The sequence below is a fragment of the Pyrus communis genome, chromosome 4 (assembly GCF_963583255.1).
Source record: "Pyrus communis chromosome 4, drPyrComm1.1, whole genome shotgun sequence".
In the NCBI taxonomy this organism is placed as follows: Eukaryota; Viridiplantae; Streptophyta; class Magnoliopsida; order Rosales; family Rosaceae; genus Pyrus; species Pyrus communis.
The window spans coordinates 360,338-380,207 of record NC_084806.1 but is presented as its reverse complement, the minus strand read 5'-3'; the positions used below and the strand labels follow the sequence as shown (position 1 = coordinate 380,207).

The window sequence follows — 19,870 nt, the reverse complement described above, 5'->3', positions numbered from 1 at the left end:
TGGGTTAACTGGGAACACGAGGTTTAAATTGAACGGTCTGAATTGTTTGGTCCACATACTCTCAAGTGTGAGATCTGAAGAGGATCTCAATCCTTAACATTTTCCACAACTTTTCTTTCGAGTACTGAAATGAAGATAATAGCGAAGCTATAAGAAACCATAAACGCGGGCAACGATGAAGTTTATTATTCACTCTTCCACAAAAAATTATAATTCCCAGATATCGCACAAGACTAATCTCGCATGTATTATTAGCTGCTAAGCTGTTGAGAGAGGAGGACAAGGAGGCCTTGAGGACCTACTAATATTTCATTTAGGAAGCTAATCAATCCGAACCACACCACCGGCGTTACGTCCACACCGCCTAACGGCGGGATCACCTTTCTGGTTGCCATGAGAATTGGCTCTGTGGGAGCATAAGCCACCACATACGGGAACTTCCCAACCGGAAGTTTTGGGTACCAGGACATAACTATCCTTATTATGAACAGAAACGAAAATAGCGAAAAAAAAGGACCCAGAAACCCGATTGCTAGCCTTGCGGTTGCAGGGTCCAAATCTGCCACCACCAACTTGTGCATTACATTTGAGACGTTATGTGGTGTGGTCGGTGAGCCGCCGGTGCGGAAAATGTTTGAAACCGCATCTATATCATCAGGTGGCTTCAATGACAATAGAGTGGTAGGAGAAGGAGCTCCGACCTGGACCAAACCGAAGGAACATTGTGCAATTATGAGCCCTTGCTTTGGCTGCCTTTCACTTCTTGTCTTGAAGCTTTCCTAACAAGATTGAAGAGAGTTTGTTGAAATCATATGCACAGAGTTTGAACAGAGCCAATTTTAGAGGGGAACCGATTTCCGCACACTCGTCTTTTTCTCCTTAGCACTCTTCTTGCCTTTGGATTAAATTTGCAACAAAACATGAGCCGATGAGCGTGCATAAAGAGAAAATGGGTGTGCGCGGAAGTTATTCGCTTCAAGAAATTTCGCAAAGTTCAAATTTGCAAAGGAAAAACAGAACGTGGGTACTCACGGTAGGACTGAGATTTCCAAGCTTGGATATCCTTATCCTGGAGGGCCATCCTACAACGAATTGGAAATCAAGAACACAAAATAATGAAATCTTACAGAGAGCTACTCCGAAATCGGAAAAACGAAAACCAGTTTTAATTGGTACCTTTAATCTGGACATGGTTGAGGAGATAAGAACAGGTAGCCATCGGAGAGACTAACAGAGAGAGAGAGAGAGAGAGAGAGAGAGAGAGAGAGAGAGAGAGAGAGAGAGAGAGAGCAGGAGGAGGAGGAGGAGACGACGAGCAACTGAAATGTTATCCTGTAAACGAGAGGTGGGGAAGTCCACTTTTAAACATGTGACCGGCAACGTCTATTGTAGGTTTCTCACTGATTACATTTCCAAAACATTATCTAACTCATTGCTGTAAGCTACATCTAACAGTGAATAAAATTAAACAAAATTGTTTCACCTTCTCCAATTAATTTAAATTTATAATACAGATTATCCACGACTCGATAAAACCACAAGTGTATACACCCCGCGAACCTTCAAACTCTTGCTTACCATGAAAGTAAAATCAAGCCCCCCTCCTAAAAAATTGACTAAAAGAAAAGGAAAAGGAAAGTAGAGCACTTCTTTTACTTCTTGTGTCTATGCGTCTTCTTTTGCAAACTTGGCAAAAATCTTGAGCGAGAGCAGAGGGGAAGATATCTTGACAAGGGATACGGGAATGCAAAGAAACGCACGAGGTTTTGGCAATCCTTCTCTCCAACTTCATCAGTTCCCTGTGAACTTAAATGACTCAAATAGGTCTTTCCCTCGTAAATAAAACTCAGCTGCTGCCACAGAAGTATGCTCAACCCTATCTCCAACGAAACACTTGAAACAAACAGATATAACAGAAGAAGCCCTCTAGGGGATAAAAGGACAGCAGATCTTAGCAAGCCATATATAATCTCACGGATAGCTGTTATAGCTGAATAACTGTCAAGGGCATGCAAGTGGTCCTCGGCTTCGTAGGTTATGGATGGCCAGATATGATAACACACATAGATAGCCATGATAGAAATATAGAACGTACTGGTGACAACTGAAATGAGTAAGGCAATGAAGTGTCGGTGGTTAGCTGCACCAACACAATTCCCAATCTGCATCAAAATCATGCAGTGACATTGCTATTAGTATGCGTGTTATGATCTCAAATCCAAATCTACCAATTCTTACTAATACCTAGAGTCAAGTGATTAAGATAATGCATTCAATAGACAGAAAGATATTCCGTCAAACAAACGACCAACATATTTTCGAATTGGGAAGAAGATGACAACACTCACAAATGGGCAGTGATGATCCATGTCCAATATACACTTTCCACAGGACCGGCAATGATGAGTGCTAGGTGACTTTGGTTTTAAGCATTGGTGACAGAAGGTATAATTATCGAGGTCACCTTTCCCCACAGCTGGATAGCTTCCCCACACTCTGCACGGAGGTGTTCCAGCACACGCAAATGAAGCAGAACTGAATGTATAAACAGTGGCTACAGATAACATGAAGGTAATGATGGAGTGAAAAATTCCATGGAAATAGCTGATACCAAAAAGAACAGGGAATACCGCCCACACTCCACCACCTGCAATTTAAGGAAACATGTCAACATGAAAAACAAAAGAAAAACCTCATCAAAGTAGTTTGGCCCTATTTCAAATTTAAATACTACACAGCAAAATACATAGAATTTGGGATTTAAGAGCTCTTGCATATGCAAAATCGATCTTCTCGACCTGTAGAACATACTAGACAATGCAAATTTGGTAACACGCTCCTGAATCCCCAAAAAGAAGCTATTAACTCCCTCATTGCAGTTTTACATTCTGCAATTAAGGTAAATTTTCTTAATCTTCTTTCATGGAAATCTTTTGACCATTTCCGATGGATCAATTAAATTTTCATACAGAAGAAAATATAGAAAAGTGAAATTAAGGATACCTAATTATTTGGGAGGGGTGAATGTCAACAAATGTGCAAGCAAAATGGAGAGAGATTCCAAAAAGAATTATACAAGCAATGAGAACGTACATATCACAAATAGCATAAACATGAACAGGATACCGACAAAGCAGCGATCCCGCAAGCGTCTCAACCAAAAGTACTTGCATTCACGTTTCCCCGCATTTTGATTTGTTAAAGCTCCACACCAACCACACTTGAAAATTGGAGCATTTGATGGAAGAAGAAGGTGTAATCCACAACCCCAACACGTGACGTCATAGTCGTCCTTGATGGAGGCTATGAAATGCTCCTACATGATGCAACCCACAAGTAAGCAACCAAGACAACAAGAAAAACTTGCACAACCAGTAAGATCCATCACAGGTGTTATGTTAAAATCAGGTAATACATGTTCCAGTTCTTCATCAACACATTCGCAGCCGGACAACCAATCCATTATTAGGTTCTCCGTTTTATGGAAAACGGAATAATCTAGCACAACGTATTTCTTGTAACATGAATGTCAATCATTCAAACGCAAAAGCACACTTAACAAATGGATAAGAAAAGCACATTTACCAAATCATCAGGCAAGGAATTGTTATTGTACTCAGTCTAAAGACAACTAAAACAAAATTTAAAAGGCTATTAGACTTTTTAACCAAAATTGTCCAACATGAAAATCGATAGAAGTGGTCCATGAGTTTGTCACTGTAAATCATTTTGGTCATTCTGTAAAAAAATATGTAAATATCCTTATTAAATTGTCATGTGAATTGTGAACCACATTTTTGTCAAACCAATCCCTCCACTTAATAAGGATTTTTCACGGAAAGACCAAAATGATTTACTGCCAATAACCAAATTGAGGAGGTATGACAATCTCATCACCCTTTTGGCTAAAAAGCAAGTTAAAATAAATAAACTGATAGATTAAGCTTAAGCGCTTCCAGGTTCCAGCATCCGATTATCATTTAGCTTTTGGAAAAAGAGGAAAATAATAAATATGAAGAACAGGCACAGAAAAATGCAACAGAAACAGACCAATCAATTGGATTTTGGTCAATTACTATCTGATTAAACTACAAAGAAAAAAATGGATGAATTTACCTACCAAAAAATCTGATTAAAGTTTTGCACAAAGTACCGTCCGTCCCCGATAGAAGAAGAAAATTTACAAGATTAAAAAAGAAAAGAACAGAAAGCGACAGGAGACGAGAGAAGAGTTTGACCTTGGGCAAGTCGGCCATGATTGGAATTGCCGTTGGAGCAGCAGCTTCAGAGGATTCAGAGAATGAAAATGTCAAGTGATTGCAGCTGAACCGGAATCGAATCCAAGTTCTGCAATTTCAAGGGCTCCCCCACCATTTCACATTTCATAGACCGACCAAGATTTTATTGATTGATTGGAGAATGTTCAGTACCAAATCGAAGGAAACTGGACACTTACTGGAAATTTCGTCATCATTTTCTTGTCGCGTTTGACCGGATCCAATTTCCGGACCGGACAGCCGTACCCACCCCCCAATCACCCGCTTTGGACTCCCAATTTTCCTTTTTGGGTCAGATTTTGAAATTTGGGCTTTAATTTTGAAACTTGGGCAGCGACAATCATTGGGCCCAAATCATGTCCACCCAACTCATTTGGGTTATTTATAAAAGGTGATTCTCTCTTTGTCAAATTGTCTTACCCTGAAAATCAACATATTCTAGAGTGGCTAAGAATGTCCCTTTGAGAGCATCCAAATAAAATTGAAACGATACGAAGAATTGTTTTAGAGCTATTGGGCACCACTTCCTTAGAAGCTAGTTTCTAAGGTCAAGCTGAGTTCCACCCGCTAATGAATGAGTTACTTGAGGCCAATCAAATTGTCATTTTTTAAATGTTGTTTGTACGACTTTTGTCCGTTTAATTTTACATTTATTGTACAAGAATGTCAATCAAATTGTTAATTTTTCTTAAATTGTTTGTGTGACTTTTGTATGTTTCAGCATTTTATTTTTAGGAGTGTAGTATCCACACACCCTTCCAGTTTTTGACCCTTGGATCGGATGAATTGAAGAAGATTAAATGACAAAAATTAACGAGGGGTGGGTGAGAAGTAAAAAAGAGTGTGTGAATAACACATTTATATTTTTAAAGTTGTTTTGGGTCCTCAAAAGGAATAAAACATAAACATAAAGCATAAAATAAAATACAAATTTCACATTAAAGCAACTTCACCGTTACTTATTGTCTTAGGAATAGGCAACCTAATCCACTCTCGCCCCTCCCAAAACACTATAGCCCATTTGGGCAAGCTCAATGCCAGCCAGATGGAGACGTCAGGCAATAATCGCCTAACCCAACGTCCTGTCCATGTGACGCAAGGCAAATGTCAGCCACAATTTAAATTTATTAAAAAGTTACCAAAAACAAATTATTAAAAAAATTAAAGCATAAAGTAAAATACAAACTCCATATTAAAGCAACTTCACTGTTGCTTATTACATTGGGGATAGTCAACCCAATCCACTTTTGCCCCTCCCAAAACAATTCACCCTACTCAGGCAATTAAACTCAAGGCGAGCTCGATGAAGAAGTCAGGGAATAATCATGTGGCCTAGCGCCTTGCCTATGTGGTGCAAGACGTTAGCCACAATTCAAATTATTAAAAATTTATTAAAAAAAATTAAACAAATTAAAAATAAAAAAATATTATAATTTTTTTCTATAAATAACTAACTATGTTCCTCCACTTTACACTACATTTCAATATTTTCAAATACTTTCAACCAATATTTTATTATTATCCGATATTTAAAATAAAGTTATATTTTTTATTTTATAAATTTAAAAATACTAATATTTTAATACGAATTGACGGAGCTATTCAATTTAAGGGTGAAAATGTACTTAGGCAGTTATTGTTCATTTAAGGAGATTGAATTGTATATTGCCCCGGAAGGCCTTACTACTACACTAGAAATGCTCTTAGAGAGATATACAAAACATAAACTCATAAAGCACAAAGTAAAATACAAATTCCACATTTAGAGAGAAACAAAAGCTAAAGTATAACTAACCACACAAAAAGTGTTAGCACAATATTTGTGTTGCTTCATTTGCGTTTGAGAGCAAGAACCAACTGAGTTCCTTCCTTACAACAAGATTCTATTTGGTGAACAAGTTCTTCACTTTTTTTCATAAACCCTATCAAACACCTTATCTGTTATCTCACTTCCAAAATGCGTTTTAAAATTTTCCCCAAACCTAGCTCTGAGCTGCATTGCGAGTCTCTGTCCGTTGTTTAGATGACCGATTTTTAACCATGGGCTTGTCGACTCCGTTCTCACTATGTTGAAGCATCCATTTCTTTTGATCAGCTCCATCATCTCCTTTGGAGTTGTGTTGTATATTGGAATGTTGAATGAGTCCACCTCTTCTTTGCTAATCAGTCCCGACAAGGTGGAGTGTTACAAAACAAACATAGAGGAATTAGATGTGTTACAGGAGACAGACACATTGCCATAACCAATTGACCTAATTCTCGTCTGTTAAATCTTTCTAAATGAACACATAAGAGTTGCTAATTGACTTACTTCCTTGGCAATCTCCATGAGAGTAGAGCCCATAAAATCAAACATGATGCCATTTGGAATCCGAGACGGAAGGGTCCCATTTGGGATGGCTTGCATGATTATCACCATCATTCCACCTACCATAAGCTTTTTGGCCCTAGCTTCCACGAATGCAGCTATGTCAACAACTACTTCATCAGGCGAAGTCGTATAGTAAATCTTCCCCTTGTTCCAAGCCGGAGAGTTATTGTCTACCAGTGAGCCGCATTCAAAGAATGCACGAAATGGAGTGAAGACTCGGGGAATAACTGGCCGTGGAAAGACCTCGGCACACGAGCTGCAAAGTACTGCCTTTCTGGAGGCAAAGACGCGAAAAAGGTGTTGAAATCGTTGGCTACGTGATCAATGAAGAATACTTGGAATTCAGGCATTTGGGAGGAGATGCACTAGGATTGGTACTTGTGTTTCACTGCTTCCAGAATGTTTTGGACACTAAAGAAAGTGTTTGGTCCAACTGAACATCCCAAATATGCTATCCGAAATGCGTTGCTTGGATTGCAAGAAAAGTCTTCTGCATCAAGCTTCTCTGCTATTGCATCATCAAGTAGAGACTTTGCAACATTTGCAGCCTCTCTCTGCACAACGTATTATGTAGTTTAACTATGTCAACAAAATGTATTCTATGTCATGAGAATTGAAATTCAAAACATCAATGCAAATAAGCTAATTGGTTAGAGCAGTGTGTTTCTATCTATACCCAAATTTAAATCCCCTATTCCGTAATGTATACAAATTTAACGTAAATTACCGTATTGTTCATAAATAAAATAAAAGGTAAACATGAATAACTATAAGAGTTGGTAGAACTGAAAGAACCTGGAAACAAGAGTTCTTGGTGTAGCTGTATGCGCCATCTCCACCGTTCCTCGGATATGCTTTCGGCACTGTGATTCCTTTGCTGCTCATTTTCGTCTCTCTTTCTCTCTCTCTTTCTCAACAATTGTACTGGTTATCAGTGCAAGAGATCTGCAATTTATATAGCGCACACACAGAGGATCACATGATTCACATCTAGTTGACTACTATTCGGACAGAAAAGTGATTCCATTTCTTTTTTTTGGGGCAGTTTTCTTCACTTTTTAGTGTGTGGCCCACTTTCTTTGACAAATGAGATTCAACACCGACATCTCCATCTATAATTTCTTTGCCAAACGACGTCATGTATAACGCAAATGCGGGGAGAAGGGTAAACGAAAAATAAATAATCAAACGAGTCAATAAAAATTGAAGGGTATAAAACCTATTTTACTCGCAGCCCTCTCACAAATATGAAGAAAATTTCGGTATGACTGCTTGATTAAAGTAACTCTCACTTCAAGTAGAAACTGGATAAGATTAAGTTCTAAGCGAATCAAAATGCATGGAGTCTCAACTCTAGCGAGAGAGATTATAGATGACATGATCGGGCGATTTTCTCAGTGCAACCATTAATATCGAGGTGGTATACCAACTAAAAAAATCTTTGTATTGATCCGAAATGAACCAAAATTTCAGAAAGACCAATTAAATTCTCATGGTTTTCTATCTAAATAAATTCTCATGAATGTTACATCCAAGTAAGTCAAGCCTCTAGTTCAATTAGTGACAATATGAACTAAAAATTCTAATATTTACAGTCTTTTGCACATAACATGTTATACACACATCAAATTGTTTTGTGTGCTAACCTAATTCTCTCTAAAATCTCCTTCAGCGCTTGCTCCTTTAAATGATACTCTGAAAACTCTATCCAGTCTGATACGAAAAACTGTCAAGCCGATGGCCAATTGAAATGCCTCGTACCATCATCACTCAAGTCCCAAGCTCCTTGAGCAATCTCATCAAAGAGTTGATCTCATCCCCAGCTCGAATACCCATAGAAGAACCAGTAGTCGCTGACATATTGGTTTCCTAACTTGAGCTCCTGGATTTTATCAAGTGTTGCTAATTGATCAAGAAAGTAAACACCCGTCAGGACTTCCAGATACTCATTCTTAACAAATTTTCGAGTTAATGCGACAAAAGGCATTCCACCCTTTATAAGTGGTCCTTCAAAAGCCTGCTGGGCCTCAGATAGCATCTCAAGCCCTTTCTCCAATTCAAGAAGAACATCCCATTTGATATTCTTGTTCACCCGCCAAAGCGCCATTGGCTAAAAACATCCGTTTTGACACAAAAACCATCTTCAATTGAGGGCTAGATCAAAGGGCTCGGGGTCCCCACCTGATCAAAGTTGGGAGATGTGGCCAAAGGGCTGGCCAAGAGCAGCCAGCCCACCAGCCTTATAGCCCAGCCTCGTCAGGTTACCATTGGAATTTATTTATTTATTTATTTTTGACGAATTTGAAAAAAAAATATATATATATAAGTACCTAAGCCATTTCTACACCATTTCTCACATACTTTTCACCATTCCATACTATCTTACCTCATTTTATTTCAATTATTCACATTCTATTCTCTTATCTTTTCTAATAATCTTTCCTTTAATTTTGTCAATAATTTTCAATTGGCCACATCTGCAATAAAAGGAAGGGCTTGGATTCGAAAAGAAGATGAAGCTCTTTGCAAGGCTTATAGATGAGATCTCGGAAGATAGTGTCAAGGGTAGTTCTCAAACAAGTAAAGGTGTTTGGAGGTGTGTGAATTTTACCCCAATATTCAGCTAATTTATTAACTTGGAAGCTGAATATAAGAAATGCCATGTAGATAAGAATCCAATCTAAAATTTGCACAGCCAATTACATCTCGGCACATGATACTCGAAATCCTATTCGAAAAATTATTAAGATTACATAAAGATAAGAAATATGGAAAGTTACTTACTTTAGCGACACGTATCACTCGAAATCATATCCAAAAAATTATTGAGATTATATAAAGATAAGAAATCCGATGGCTTATTCATTTGGCGATAAGTGACACTCAAAATATGTCGGAAAATCTTATTTTAATATGGTAGTTTAATTTAAGTAACCATATTAATTCAATTAAAATAATAAATTATGTTTGGCCTATGACCCTTTAGCCCTCTCAGTTGGAGATGATATAAAATATGATTTAGTGTTGTTCATTAAAATATAATTTATTGCAGGGTTATAGGCTAAAGGGAGATATTTGGCTCTCTTTTGGTGGAAGATGGCCTTAGAATTTAGCCGAATGAAAATGGACTCGCGAGTCCGGTATTGGGTTATGGCGGGTCAACCCAGCTGATCAATGAATCATTTTGGGCTAGGTTGGCTAGGCTTAAGAGAAGAAAGACAAGTCTGAAGCCCAGCTTAATCGGTCCATACTAATTAGCTGGTAGATGAGCTTGCCAGGAGAGAGACACGACAAGATGAGAGAGTATAGAGTTCAACTGCTTGCAATTCAGAATGAGGAAACAGACATTATGTTTGAATTTAAATGTAAAAAATTAAAAATCGCACAAAGTGCAATAAGACATCCTAATCCTAAATGTCCAGTAATATAATCTACCAAAATTTGGGGATAAATCCAAATCAAAACCCCTGCACGTATCACATTTATTTCAACAAATCCCCAAATGGCCACACTTAACGAGTCCCCTACCTCATTTACATGTGTAATAATATTTTGAGAGCATAGCTGTCTAATACCAGTTTATAAATAATGCATTTAAGTATCACAATACATGGTTTACATATTTATAATTAACATAAATATTGTTGATATTGTACCTTTTTATTAATTTTATACAAAATCACCCATTTATTAATTTCTAAGATTTTATGAAAAATTTTGATTGAAATTTCTTAAAATCTCAACGAAAACGTAATATTTGAAATGTTTAAAATACACTATGAAATCATTTAAAATTAATTCTCGATTGAATACGAATAACACTTTATAATCTCCCTTAAAATTATATTGAATTTATATAAAGCCCTTAAAAATATGTTTGAATGCCTGAAGTTGTAAAAATTAAAATCAAAATCTCTCAAAATTCCAATTAAATACACTCTAAAAAGAAATGAAACTGTGAATGGAAGTTGGATATAGCTGAAACGCTTATGTGTGGAGTGCTTTTTATCATGAAAAATGTTGAAATTTGTATTAAACATACAAGTGCTTCTTAACATACATTTCTCTTGCGAGCATTCGTGCTACTCATAAAAACTTTTAAATATTTACGCTTTAGGATCGCTAGTAATTGTAAAAAAAAAAAAAAAAAAAAACTATTTGCAGAATAATTCTACATATATCCTCTCTTTTTTTCCAACGATTCTAAATATATCCTTGGTAAATTGATGGCATAGATTATTTTTACCAACCTGCCTAATTGTTTACTTTTACAAAAAGAAAAAAAAAAGGCATATATTTTCACAACACAAAACAAAAAGGGTTGTAACTTGCGTTGCCAATTAAACCCAATGGAAAAGGGATGAATGAGGAGTGGAATTCGTGAGAAAGGAGCTATAGCCGTCCGCGCCCTTCTCATTTCACAACCTTACCCTCGTTTCACTTCTCCTTGTACTCCCACTCATTTGCCGCCGCCACTCCTCTCTCGCGGTCGCCCCCTCGCCGCTGCGTACAGGTGCTACTCATCCTCCGCGAAGTCCTCGTCTCCCTCCGCCATGCCGGGCGCTGAATCGCAGGGACTGGAGTGGCCGGCGAAGCGCGTCAGGGACACCTTCGTCAAGTTTTTCGAGGAGAAGGCTCACGTCTTCTGGAAGTCTAGCCCCGTCGTTCCCCACAACGATCCCACTCTTTTATTCGCCAATGCTGGTTCGTCAATCCCGATTTTGATTTTTGTTGAAGTTGACTTGTTACTGGATTTTACCGTGGCGGAAAACGAACCAGGCGGTTCAGTCCCGTCTTATATTTTAGGGTTTTGTGCGAATGTTGAACCTGAATCGGGTAAAAGGGCGTAGTCACAGGTAGCAATTCGTCGTACAACGGAGGCACTGAAATACCTCGTTGATTCGACGGTCCCCGTACCTCCATTTGCGCCCCGCTGAAGGGGGAGGGTTTTGTGCGAATAGTAACCATTTACGCCCCGTTGAATCTTTGATTTATTTTTCTAGTAACTGTGCATATATTTGTTAATTATCTTTGGGTTTACGCAATCCTGAGAATCTACGCGGGTAGTTCAATCCAGTGTTGTGTTTTAGTTTCGTTTAATTTCAGGGTTTTGTGCCTTTATATTGAATCTTTGATTGTTTTTCCACTCACCAAATATAGTATATAGTTGTTGATAGGCTCGATTGTATGCATGTTTCGGATGGATAGGTATGAACCAGTTCAAGCCCATTTTTCTGGGGACAGCAGACCCAAACACTCAGTTGAGCAAGCTGACTCGAGCATGCAACACCCAGAAATGTATAAGAGCAGGCGGGAAGCACAACGATCTCGATGATGTAGGGAAAGACACTTACCACCACACCTTCTTTGAGATGCTTGGCAATTGGTCTTTCGGGGATTATTTCAAGAAGGAAGCCATTGGATGGGCTTGGGAGCTTCTCACAAAAGTAAGCAGATTTCACCCAATTTTAATTTTTTCATCACCGGTGACTATGTTAACGCTGATAATTTTACTATGACACTTGACGTATTATATGCAGGTTTATAAGCTGCCAGAAGATCGAATTTATGCCACCTATTTTGGTGGTGATGAGAAGGCTGGTCTTGCTCCTGATGATGAAGCTAGAGAGTTGTGGCTTAAGTTTCTACCAGCTGGTCATGTACTACCGTTTGGCTGTAAGGTGTGCTATTCTTTAATTTCTATTTATAACAGTTTTGTAGTGATTGTTCATCAGGTTGAATGACCTTATCTAATTGGTTTTTTTGGTGTTTTTGTTGTTTTTGTTGTTGTTTCTCTCCTCCAAAATAGGATAACTTCTGGGAGATGGGAGATACTGGTCCTTGTGGTCCTTGCACTGAAATTCATTACGATAGAATCGGAAATCGTGATGCTGCATCATTAGTCAACAACGATGATCCTACCTGCATTGAAATTTGGAACCTCGTCTTTATTCAGGTATAACTTTGACCTCATAATTATGGATCTTTGTATATGGATGAACATTTCTTTCATATAGTTCCAGAAAATTGGCATTGAAAACTGGAATTGCGATTAATGGTTTGTACTTATTAGCATGAAATCAAAAAATTGAAATATAACCTTCCATGTGCCACATAATTTTACTTCTTTTCTTTCTGTTTTATTTTTCTGACAATTAATTTGGTGAACTGTATTTGTTCCTTGATTACTCCAACAGTTCAATAGGGAAAGTGATGGTTCTCTAAAGCCGCTCCCTGCTAAGCATGTTGACACTGGGATGGGATTTGAAAGATTAACTTCCATACTTCAGAACAAGATGAGCAATTATGATACTGATGTGTTCATGCCCATCTTTGATGCTATCCAACAGGTGAGATGTCAATTTTGTAGGGTCCTGTTAAAGCACAATGCCTTTAATAACATGAAAGGGTGCAAACCCAACTACATAGAGTATATAGAGAGACAACTACACCCAGTAAAGAAGAAAGAAAACGAATCAAATTCTGTTATTGACATTGCCTTCATGTCTCCAATATTTTTATAGGCAACAGGGGCTCCACCATATTCTGGGAAAGTTGGTGTGGATGATGTAGACAAAATTGACATGGCATACAGAGTTGTTGCAGATCATATAAGAACTCTTTCATTTTCCATTGCTGATGGGTCTCGTCCAGGTAGGCAGACAATAGTTAAACAGACGCCACATTCTGTTTTACTGAAGTTTAGGTCAGTGGTGTCTGCTTCCCACTGGAGACAGAACGTTTATGGGACAGGGTTGTGAGTTATTGGTTGTGGTTGGTCTACTTATTCATTAATTTGCTCATTGCCTTTTGGGTCTTTATTCATCAGGGGTGTTATAGTTTATGCTGAAGGCTTATGTCCTGTGGTTTTTAAACTAGTTGGAAAGGGTATATTCTTTTTAATCTAGATGGTGACTAACCAGATTTCTAGTAAGTGAGAAAATACTTTAAGATAGTGATACGTGTCATATTTTTATAGAACCACCACCCCCCCGCCCCCGGGGCTGCGCGGGGGTTGGTATTGATAGTGTCTATTTAAGGGTCACAACGACTTTCACATCATTTTTATTAGCTACATCTTACATTAAGATATAAATGTTTTTAAGTAGTTTAATTCTTTCTTAACCTTTTTGTGGAGTAATTTAAAGTGTACCTTACGAGGTTCTACTTATGTTAGGCAATGACGGCCGCGAATATGTTCTGAGGCGCATTCTTCGTCGCGCTGTTCGGTATGGAAATGATGTCCTAAAAGCTAAAGAAGGATTTTTCAATGGGTAATAACGACAGACATACTGCAATTTGTGATTTGTGATTTGTAATGTTTCTGATTGTAATTATATGGAGTGTTGATATGATACTTTGTGGAATCCAGGCTTGTGCACGTTCTGGTGACACTGATGGGTGATGTTTTCCCAGAGGTACAACAACATGAAGCACATATCAGGGAGATAATCAAAGAGGAGGAAGAAACTTTTGAGAAGACTTTACAGAAGGTATGAATGTACATTTTGAAGTTTTGTATGGGCATTTGGTTTCCTTTGTTGCAAAGTTTAATATTTTTGTGGTTCTTTTGATTGCATTAAAATGAATTTCCTATTCATGAGACATTTTATTCTTTTTCATTATATGTACACACTGAGTTGTAGAGAGATTTATGATTTTTTTGGAGGGAGCGGATGTTATGTGCAACTAAGTTGATTTGATGATTGATTTGTTTTCAGGGAATAGAAAGATTCAAGAAGGCTGCTCAGGATGTTCAAGGGAAAACATTTAGTGGGCAGGTTATTATTTTCTGAATTTTGTTGTACTCTTCCACTTATTTTCTACTGGTGTCATATGTGTCATTGCTGTGAGTATTATTCTCACAAAAGAGAGGGATAAGCTTTTCCTTGTTCCAACTTTTCATTTAACCCTACTGCAATGCTTCTTCTTCTAAAGCTTCTGAAAATGCAGTCTTATGTAATATCTAGTTGGTAGAAAACTGATTTAACAAAGGATGTGTCGACAAAACCAAATCCCACACAAATATTTCTCCGTGCATCATAAGTAGAAACTCTGATATCCATGTTGAGAAAGGGCACTCTTGATACCTGGTATCCAGTGTGTGTACTTTGTTTAGTTTCACCTGACTTGAATTTAAGTTGATCACAGATGCTGCTCAAGTTTGTTGGAACATGATCTTGACAATTAGCTTATTAACTTTTCTCATAAAGAAAACAATTAGCTAGAATAAGTGTGGATGAGTTGTGATGCTTCTTTACAGAAGTGTGGATACACCAACTTAAATAATTCTTTGTTGAACTGGACCATTTCCATTATCTATGGGTAGCAGACTAGGGAGAGTGCTCATGTTTGAAGATTATAATTTTTTCCTTACTGATTACTATGGCTTACTTTGTTCCTATTGTGACTGCAGGATGCTTTTGTTTTGTGGGACACATTTGGGTTTCCATTAGATTTGACTCAGGTACTTGAGATCTGTTGTCCTCTTTGATATTTATTTGTACATGACTTGCTTACTTATACTTTCTTCCTACAGTTGATGGCAGAGGAAAGGGGATTGATAGTTGATGTTGAGGGTTTCAATAATGCTATGGATGAGGCTCGAGAAAGATCAAGGAGTGCTCAAAATAAGGTACTTTATCTTCTGACATTTTCCCACTTTTGCTCATCCATATTCTAGTGTCAACTTCATATGTTGGTCAACCTTTTTCTCTTCATATGACGCTGGTTGTTTAAAAAGAAAAATTTTAGATTTCGGGAACTAAGTGACATGATAAAATTTATCTCGTGCACCCTTTCTCTTTCTGCACTCCCCTGTTTATTTCTGCCTCTTGATTTATTTATTTGAAAGATCAAAATAAAAAGGGGTTTATAGGGGTAGACAAATGGTTTGTGGGAATATCTTCTCTTAGAGATTAAATGGTATATCAGAAATTTCATGTGGTAGCGCACTCATGTTACGTTTTTTTTAACCTCTTGAAGCAAGCTGGTGGTGCTATTGTCATGGATGCTGATGCTACTGCTACATTGCACAAGAGGGGAGTTGCTGCAACAGATGACAACTTTAAATTTATTTGGAACCAGGTCATTTTTGACATTTTGCATGTTTTATATGTTTTTGCCAAATTATACAAAGATTGTTATTCAATGTTTATTCCTTGATATACAAAATTGTTCCTCTACCAATACAGGACCATGAAAGTGTGGTAAAAGCAATTTACACTGGTTCTGAGTTTATTAATAGTGCTTCTGCTGGCAATGAAGTTGGTATAGTTTTGGAGTCTACAAATTTTTATGCTGAGCAAGGTGGTCAGGTATTGTATAGTTTGGTTACTTTGACCCATCATGTACTATTAAAATTCTTTTGATGTTACTTCCATGATTGAATTGTTGGTATAATATAGTCTACTAAACTTACTAGTTACTAGGATGTTACTTAAATGCACAAGATCTCTCTCTCTCTCTCTCTCTCTCTCTCTCTCTTTTAAACAAATGTATCAGATCTTTTACGAAAACAAAATATTAGCTGCAATTATGGAAACTGGAAATCCATCCTCTTATTGCTAATGATCGAAAAATAATCAAATTAGAATTTGTTGGCCTCTAGTGCTGTGCATGCACATCCCCAGCAGCTTCATAAATCATAATACAAGGAAACATGATGTACATGGATGCAAATTTGGACTCACTTTGAGAATGAGGAGTAATTCAAGATTTGTAGGGTCCTCCGGTTTTACCTTTTGTTTTCATTCTTTAGCTTATTATATTCTTCTTGATCGGAAGCACTATGTGTGAACTAGGTTATACTGTATTGGATCACATTGATTGAGATTGTTTTGATTCTCATTAATCATTTTGTGCATCTGGTTTAATTTGATGTGCTTGTAGATTTTTGATACTGGATCACTTGAAGGATCCTCTTTCTCGTTTCAAGTTTGCAATGTTCAAATTTATGGAGGTTTTGTTGTCCACATTGGTTCTTTTTCTAGAGAGAGTGGCAAACTCTTAGTCGGTGACAAAGTAAATTGCAAGGTGATTCTTCCCTTTATTATTTGCTTAGAGTTATGCATCTGTGACTCAATCTATGTTTCCTTTTGTTTTAACTCCTACTGGGTTCTTTGGTACAGGTTGATTACAATAGGCGTAAACTCATTGCCCCCAACCATACATGCACGCACATGTTGAATTTTGCTCTGAGGGTATGTTCAAATGCCAACAACCCAAAACCTGCTATCGGTTTTTTAATTGTTATTTTCTTAACTGTTTTGTCCATGTAGTTGATGACATTCAGCATTTCTAATGCAGGAAGTTCTTGGAAATCATGTCGACCAGAAGGGTTCTATTGTTCTTGCTGAGAAATTGAGATTTGATTTTTCACATGGTAAAGCTTTTCAAGTTAGTGCATTAATTTAAGAGGATTGGGTGATCTGTGTCTATTGAATTTCTTAAAACTGCTAGTGGAACTTGAACAGGCAAGCCGGTAGATCCTGACAGTTTGAGAAGAATAGAGTCAATTGTGAATGAGCAAATCAGAGCTGAATTAGGTGTATATGCTAAAGAGGTAGCCCTGGTTGATGCCAAGCGCATCAATGGTTTAAGGGCTGTATTTGGAGAGGTAGTTTTCTGAATGTTAACATAATTAGTTAGTCTTCTCAATGGCTATATTTTTGTGTTGCGTGATACGTATATTTTTGCTTTTGGTGTAGGTATATCCTGACCCAGTAAGAGTGGTGGCTATTGGGCGAAAGGTTGAAGATCTTTTGGATTACCCCGAAAATGAGGAATGGTTATCAATTTCAGCAGAACTTTGTGGAGGTTAATGTCATCTCCTACTGATGTGTTGTTGGGGAATTTCCTTCTTTTAAGCTGACCTTTATCTTTTTCATACATCTAGGGACACATATATCAAATACACGGGAAGCAAGGGCCTTTGCTCTTTTATCTGAGGAGGGAATTGCTAAGGGAATACGGAGAATAACTGCTGTCACAAGTGAAGGTGCTTTTCAGGCAATTGAATTGGCTCGGTCGCTTGAGCAAGATGTACATGAAGCGTCCAAGGCTGAAGGAAGCTTGCTGGAGAAGGTTGTTTCTCTTGATCTTTCCCCAGAATCCTCATTTTTCGGATTCAGAAATGACGATTCAACTATTTCTATAAACTAATGATGTTATGCTTATGCAAGTAAAGGTTGACTGGATAGAGTGTTCACCAGATCTTTTATTTGTAACTAATCTTTTTTTATAACATGTTTCTGTTTTTGTTTTTCATTTAACAGAAAGTAGCTTCCCTAAAATCTCGCGTGGACTCAGCACCAATTCCAGCTGCTAAGAAATCTGAAATCAGGGCCAAGATGGCTGTACTTCAGGTATTTCAGTTAGGCGGGACAACACTTAGGATTTTGTTTTTTTACTTATTTAATATTTTATATACTTGTACTTTAGTGTAATAATTCTTGCTCCATCCAACAGACCCAATTGAAGAAAGCACAGAAGATGATTGCGGAGCAAAATATAAAGAATGCTGTAAAGGTTGCAACTGAGATGGCTGAAGTTGCTGCTTCAGATGGGAAAGCTTACTGTGTTTCCCAAGTTGATGTTGGTTTGGATACAGCCGCAGTTCGTGAAGCTGTTTTGAAGATCACTGGGATGGTCAGTAGCACAATTCACTTTCTCTTTGGCCTCTATGCGATCCGATAGGTGTCATAACATAACGTAGAAACCCATCACCATGGCATGAATTGAACTATGCTTGAATAGTAGTCATCGTCATGAAATACTTTGATTGTTATTCGCTATGATGTTGATCAATTGTCAATTTCTTGTGAATTTGAGGAAAATAACTTGAAATCATGATGGTACATGAACAGGGAATGCCCGCCATGGTTTTCAGCACGGACGAGACCACAAATAAAGCTTTGGTGTGTGCTGGCGTACCAGGGGACAAGGGCACTCAGTTGGAGGTCTCAGAGTGGTTGACAGCAGCCATAGGTCCTTTGAATGGAAGATGCGGAAAAGGAAAAGGTGGCCTTGCTACTGGCCAGGTTAGTGTTTATCGACTTATGTCTCGACCACTTTCTCCAATTTTTTTCCTTGTCCAGAATCTGAATATGGTTTATGTTTGTGCAAATCATATTACATTTCGTGCTTAAGATTTAAGTTGGTTTTATTTCTTACCTTTTTCTCAAATTTTCCATTGAATTGACGATATCAGGGAACAGATGCATCTCGTATGAATGAGGCGATAGACCTTGCAACGAGTTTTGCACAGATGAAATTGAGATGAAGGATGACACGAAGCTCCACAGAAACTTGGAAGAATTGGATAGATACTACAAGAACTGCAATTAAATTTAGAAGTGATGAGAAGCGCAATTATATACTAATCAATTACATAGCTAGGCGTTGAATGAGAAAGAGAAAGACTTGTCATAACATGATAATGTTTTAAAAGTTATGCTGTGTTGCATGAATCTGACCTGTCTGCCCCATTTAGTTTCAGGAAAGAGGCTAAGAAGTTATGTACAACGGCTGTATTTTTTGTGCGTCTCTCTCCTCATGTGGCATGTTTATGTGAGGGGAGAGATACGCACCGTTGAACTTAAGATCTCACGTTCGTTTGTTGTGTGTCCATCTCTCCCATCATTGACCCACATTAATGAGATTTGAGGTTTCCTTAACGTAAGGATTTTGGTCTTTTGGTTGAAGGAATGCTTTTTCGTATCTGCAATTGACAAGAGTATCAAATTAGGTGACTTTTACCTTTGACCAAAAGGGAAAAAACAGTAGGACAAATACCGTATACGGTTCCTTAGTCAAAAGGCTATGCAAAAGTATGCAAGGCCTTTCTTTATGCCTCAAAATGAAAGCGCCTTAGAATGCCCGTTCGGGATTATTTCGAGAATGTCAACAATACAAACAAAAGCGTTCAACTATGTTTAACAGAAAAATTTAGGAGTACTTTTCGAATAAGTACTTGCTGGGATTTTTAATAAAATTTCGAAAGGTTAAAATGTTTTTTACTACAAAAAAAACGATTGTAATTGGTTTAAGTTAAAAGGATTTTAGAGAAGCACTTGCCCTCTAAACACTCGAATTTCAAATAAAAAATGTTATCGTTTTTTCATGAAAGCACTTTAAACATAAGGTCTTCTGAATAGAAGTGCTTTCTTATAAAAGCCATTCCAAATATTTATAATAGAGGTGGTTTTTAGAAAAGTTGGGG

General features: G+C 37.6%; 3 protein-coding genes and 1 pseudogene across 4 annotated transcripts; 1 reads left to right on the top strand and 3 right to left on the bottom strand.

Moving 5' to 3' along the window:
- Positions 1 to 164: 164 nt before the first annotated feature.
- On the bottom strand, positions 165 to 1,268 carry LOC137731077 (protein COFACTOR ASSEMBLY OF COMPLEX C SUBUNIT B CCB3, chloroplastic-like). The gene is made up of 3 exons (XM_068470150.1): positions 1,177 to 1,268; positions 1,033 to 1,082; positions 165 to 779 (listed from the first exon to the last, which is right to left on the bottom strand). Exons 1-3 carry the CDS (start codon positions 1,217 to 1,219, stop codon positions 252 to 254), a joined length of 621 nt encoding a protein of 206 aa, XP_068326251.1. The 5' UTR covers positions 1,220 to 1,268; the 3' UTR covers positions 165 to 251.
- Positions 1,269 to 1,314: 46 nt separating this feature from the next.
- Positions 1,315 to 4,450, bottom strand: LOC137732025 (protein S-acyltransferase 11-like). Of its 2 annotated transcripts, none has more exons than XM_068471309.1 (4): positions 4,239 to 4,450; positions 3,127 to 3,316; positions 2,349 to 2,647; positions 1,315 to 2,162 (listed from the first exon to the last, which is right to left on the bottom strand). In XM_068471309.1, the coding sequence occupies exons 1-4, from the start codon at positions 4,254 to 4,256 to the stop codon at positions 1,653 to 1,655; spliced, it is 1,017 nt and encodes a 338-aa protein (XP_068327410.1). In that variant the 5' UTR covers positions 4,257 to 4,450; the 3' UTR covers positions 1,315 to 1,652. The 2 variants fall into 2 exon arrangements, with proteins under 2 accessions (XP_068327410.1, XP_068327409.1); XM_068471308.1 differs by having other exon boundaries at positions 3,094 to 3,316; positions 4,239 to 4,449.
- A 1,657-nt stretch (positions 4,451 to 6,107) lies between these two features.
- On the bottom strand, positions 6,108 to 7,533 carry LOC137730787 (loganic acid O-methyltransferase-like; annotated as a pseudogene).
- A 3,461-nt stretch (positions 7,534 to 10,994) lies between these two features.
- Positions 10,995 to 19,325, top strand: LOC137731086 (alanine--tRNA ligase-like). The gene is made up of 23 exons (XM_068470162.1): positions 10,995 to 11,352; positions 11,857 to 12,095; positions 12,189 to 12,329; positions 12,458 to 12,604; positions 12,846 to 12,998; positions 13,173 to 13,302; positions 13,826 to 13,922; positions 14,021 to 14,141; positions 14,370 to 14,429; positions 15,065 to 15,115; positions 15,188 to 15,283; positions 15,634 to 15,735; positions 15,843 to 15,965; positions 16,540 to 16,683; positions 16,779 to 16,850; positions 16,957 to 17,032; positions 17,124 to 17,266; positions 17,358 to 17,466; positions 17,546 to 17,733; positions 17,925 to 18,014; positions 18,118 to 18,297; positions 18,516 to 18,689; positions 18,860 to 19,325. Exons 1-23 carry the CDS (start codon positions 11,013 to 11,015, stop codon positions 18,929 to 18,931), a joined length of 3,048 nt encoding a protein of 1,015 aa, XP_068326263.1. The 5' UTR covers positions 10,995 to 11,012; the 3' UTR covers positions 18,932 to 19,325.
- The last annotated feature ends 545 nt before the right edge of the window (positions 19,326 to 19,870 follow it).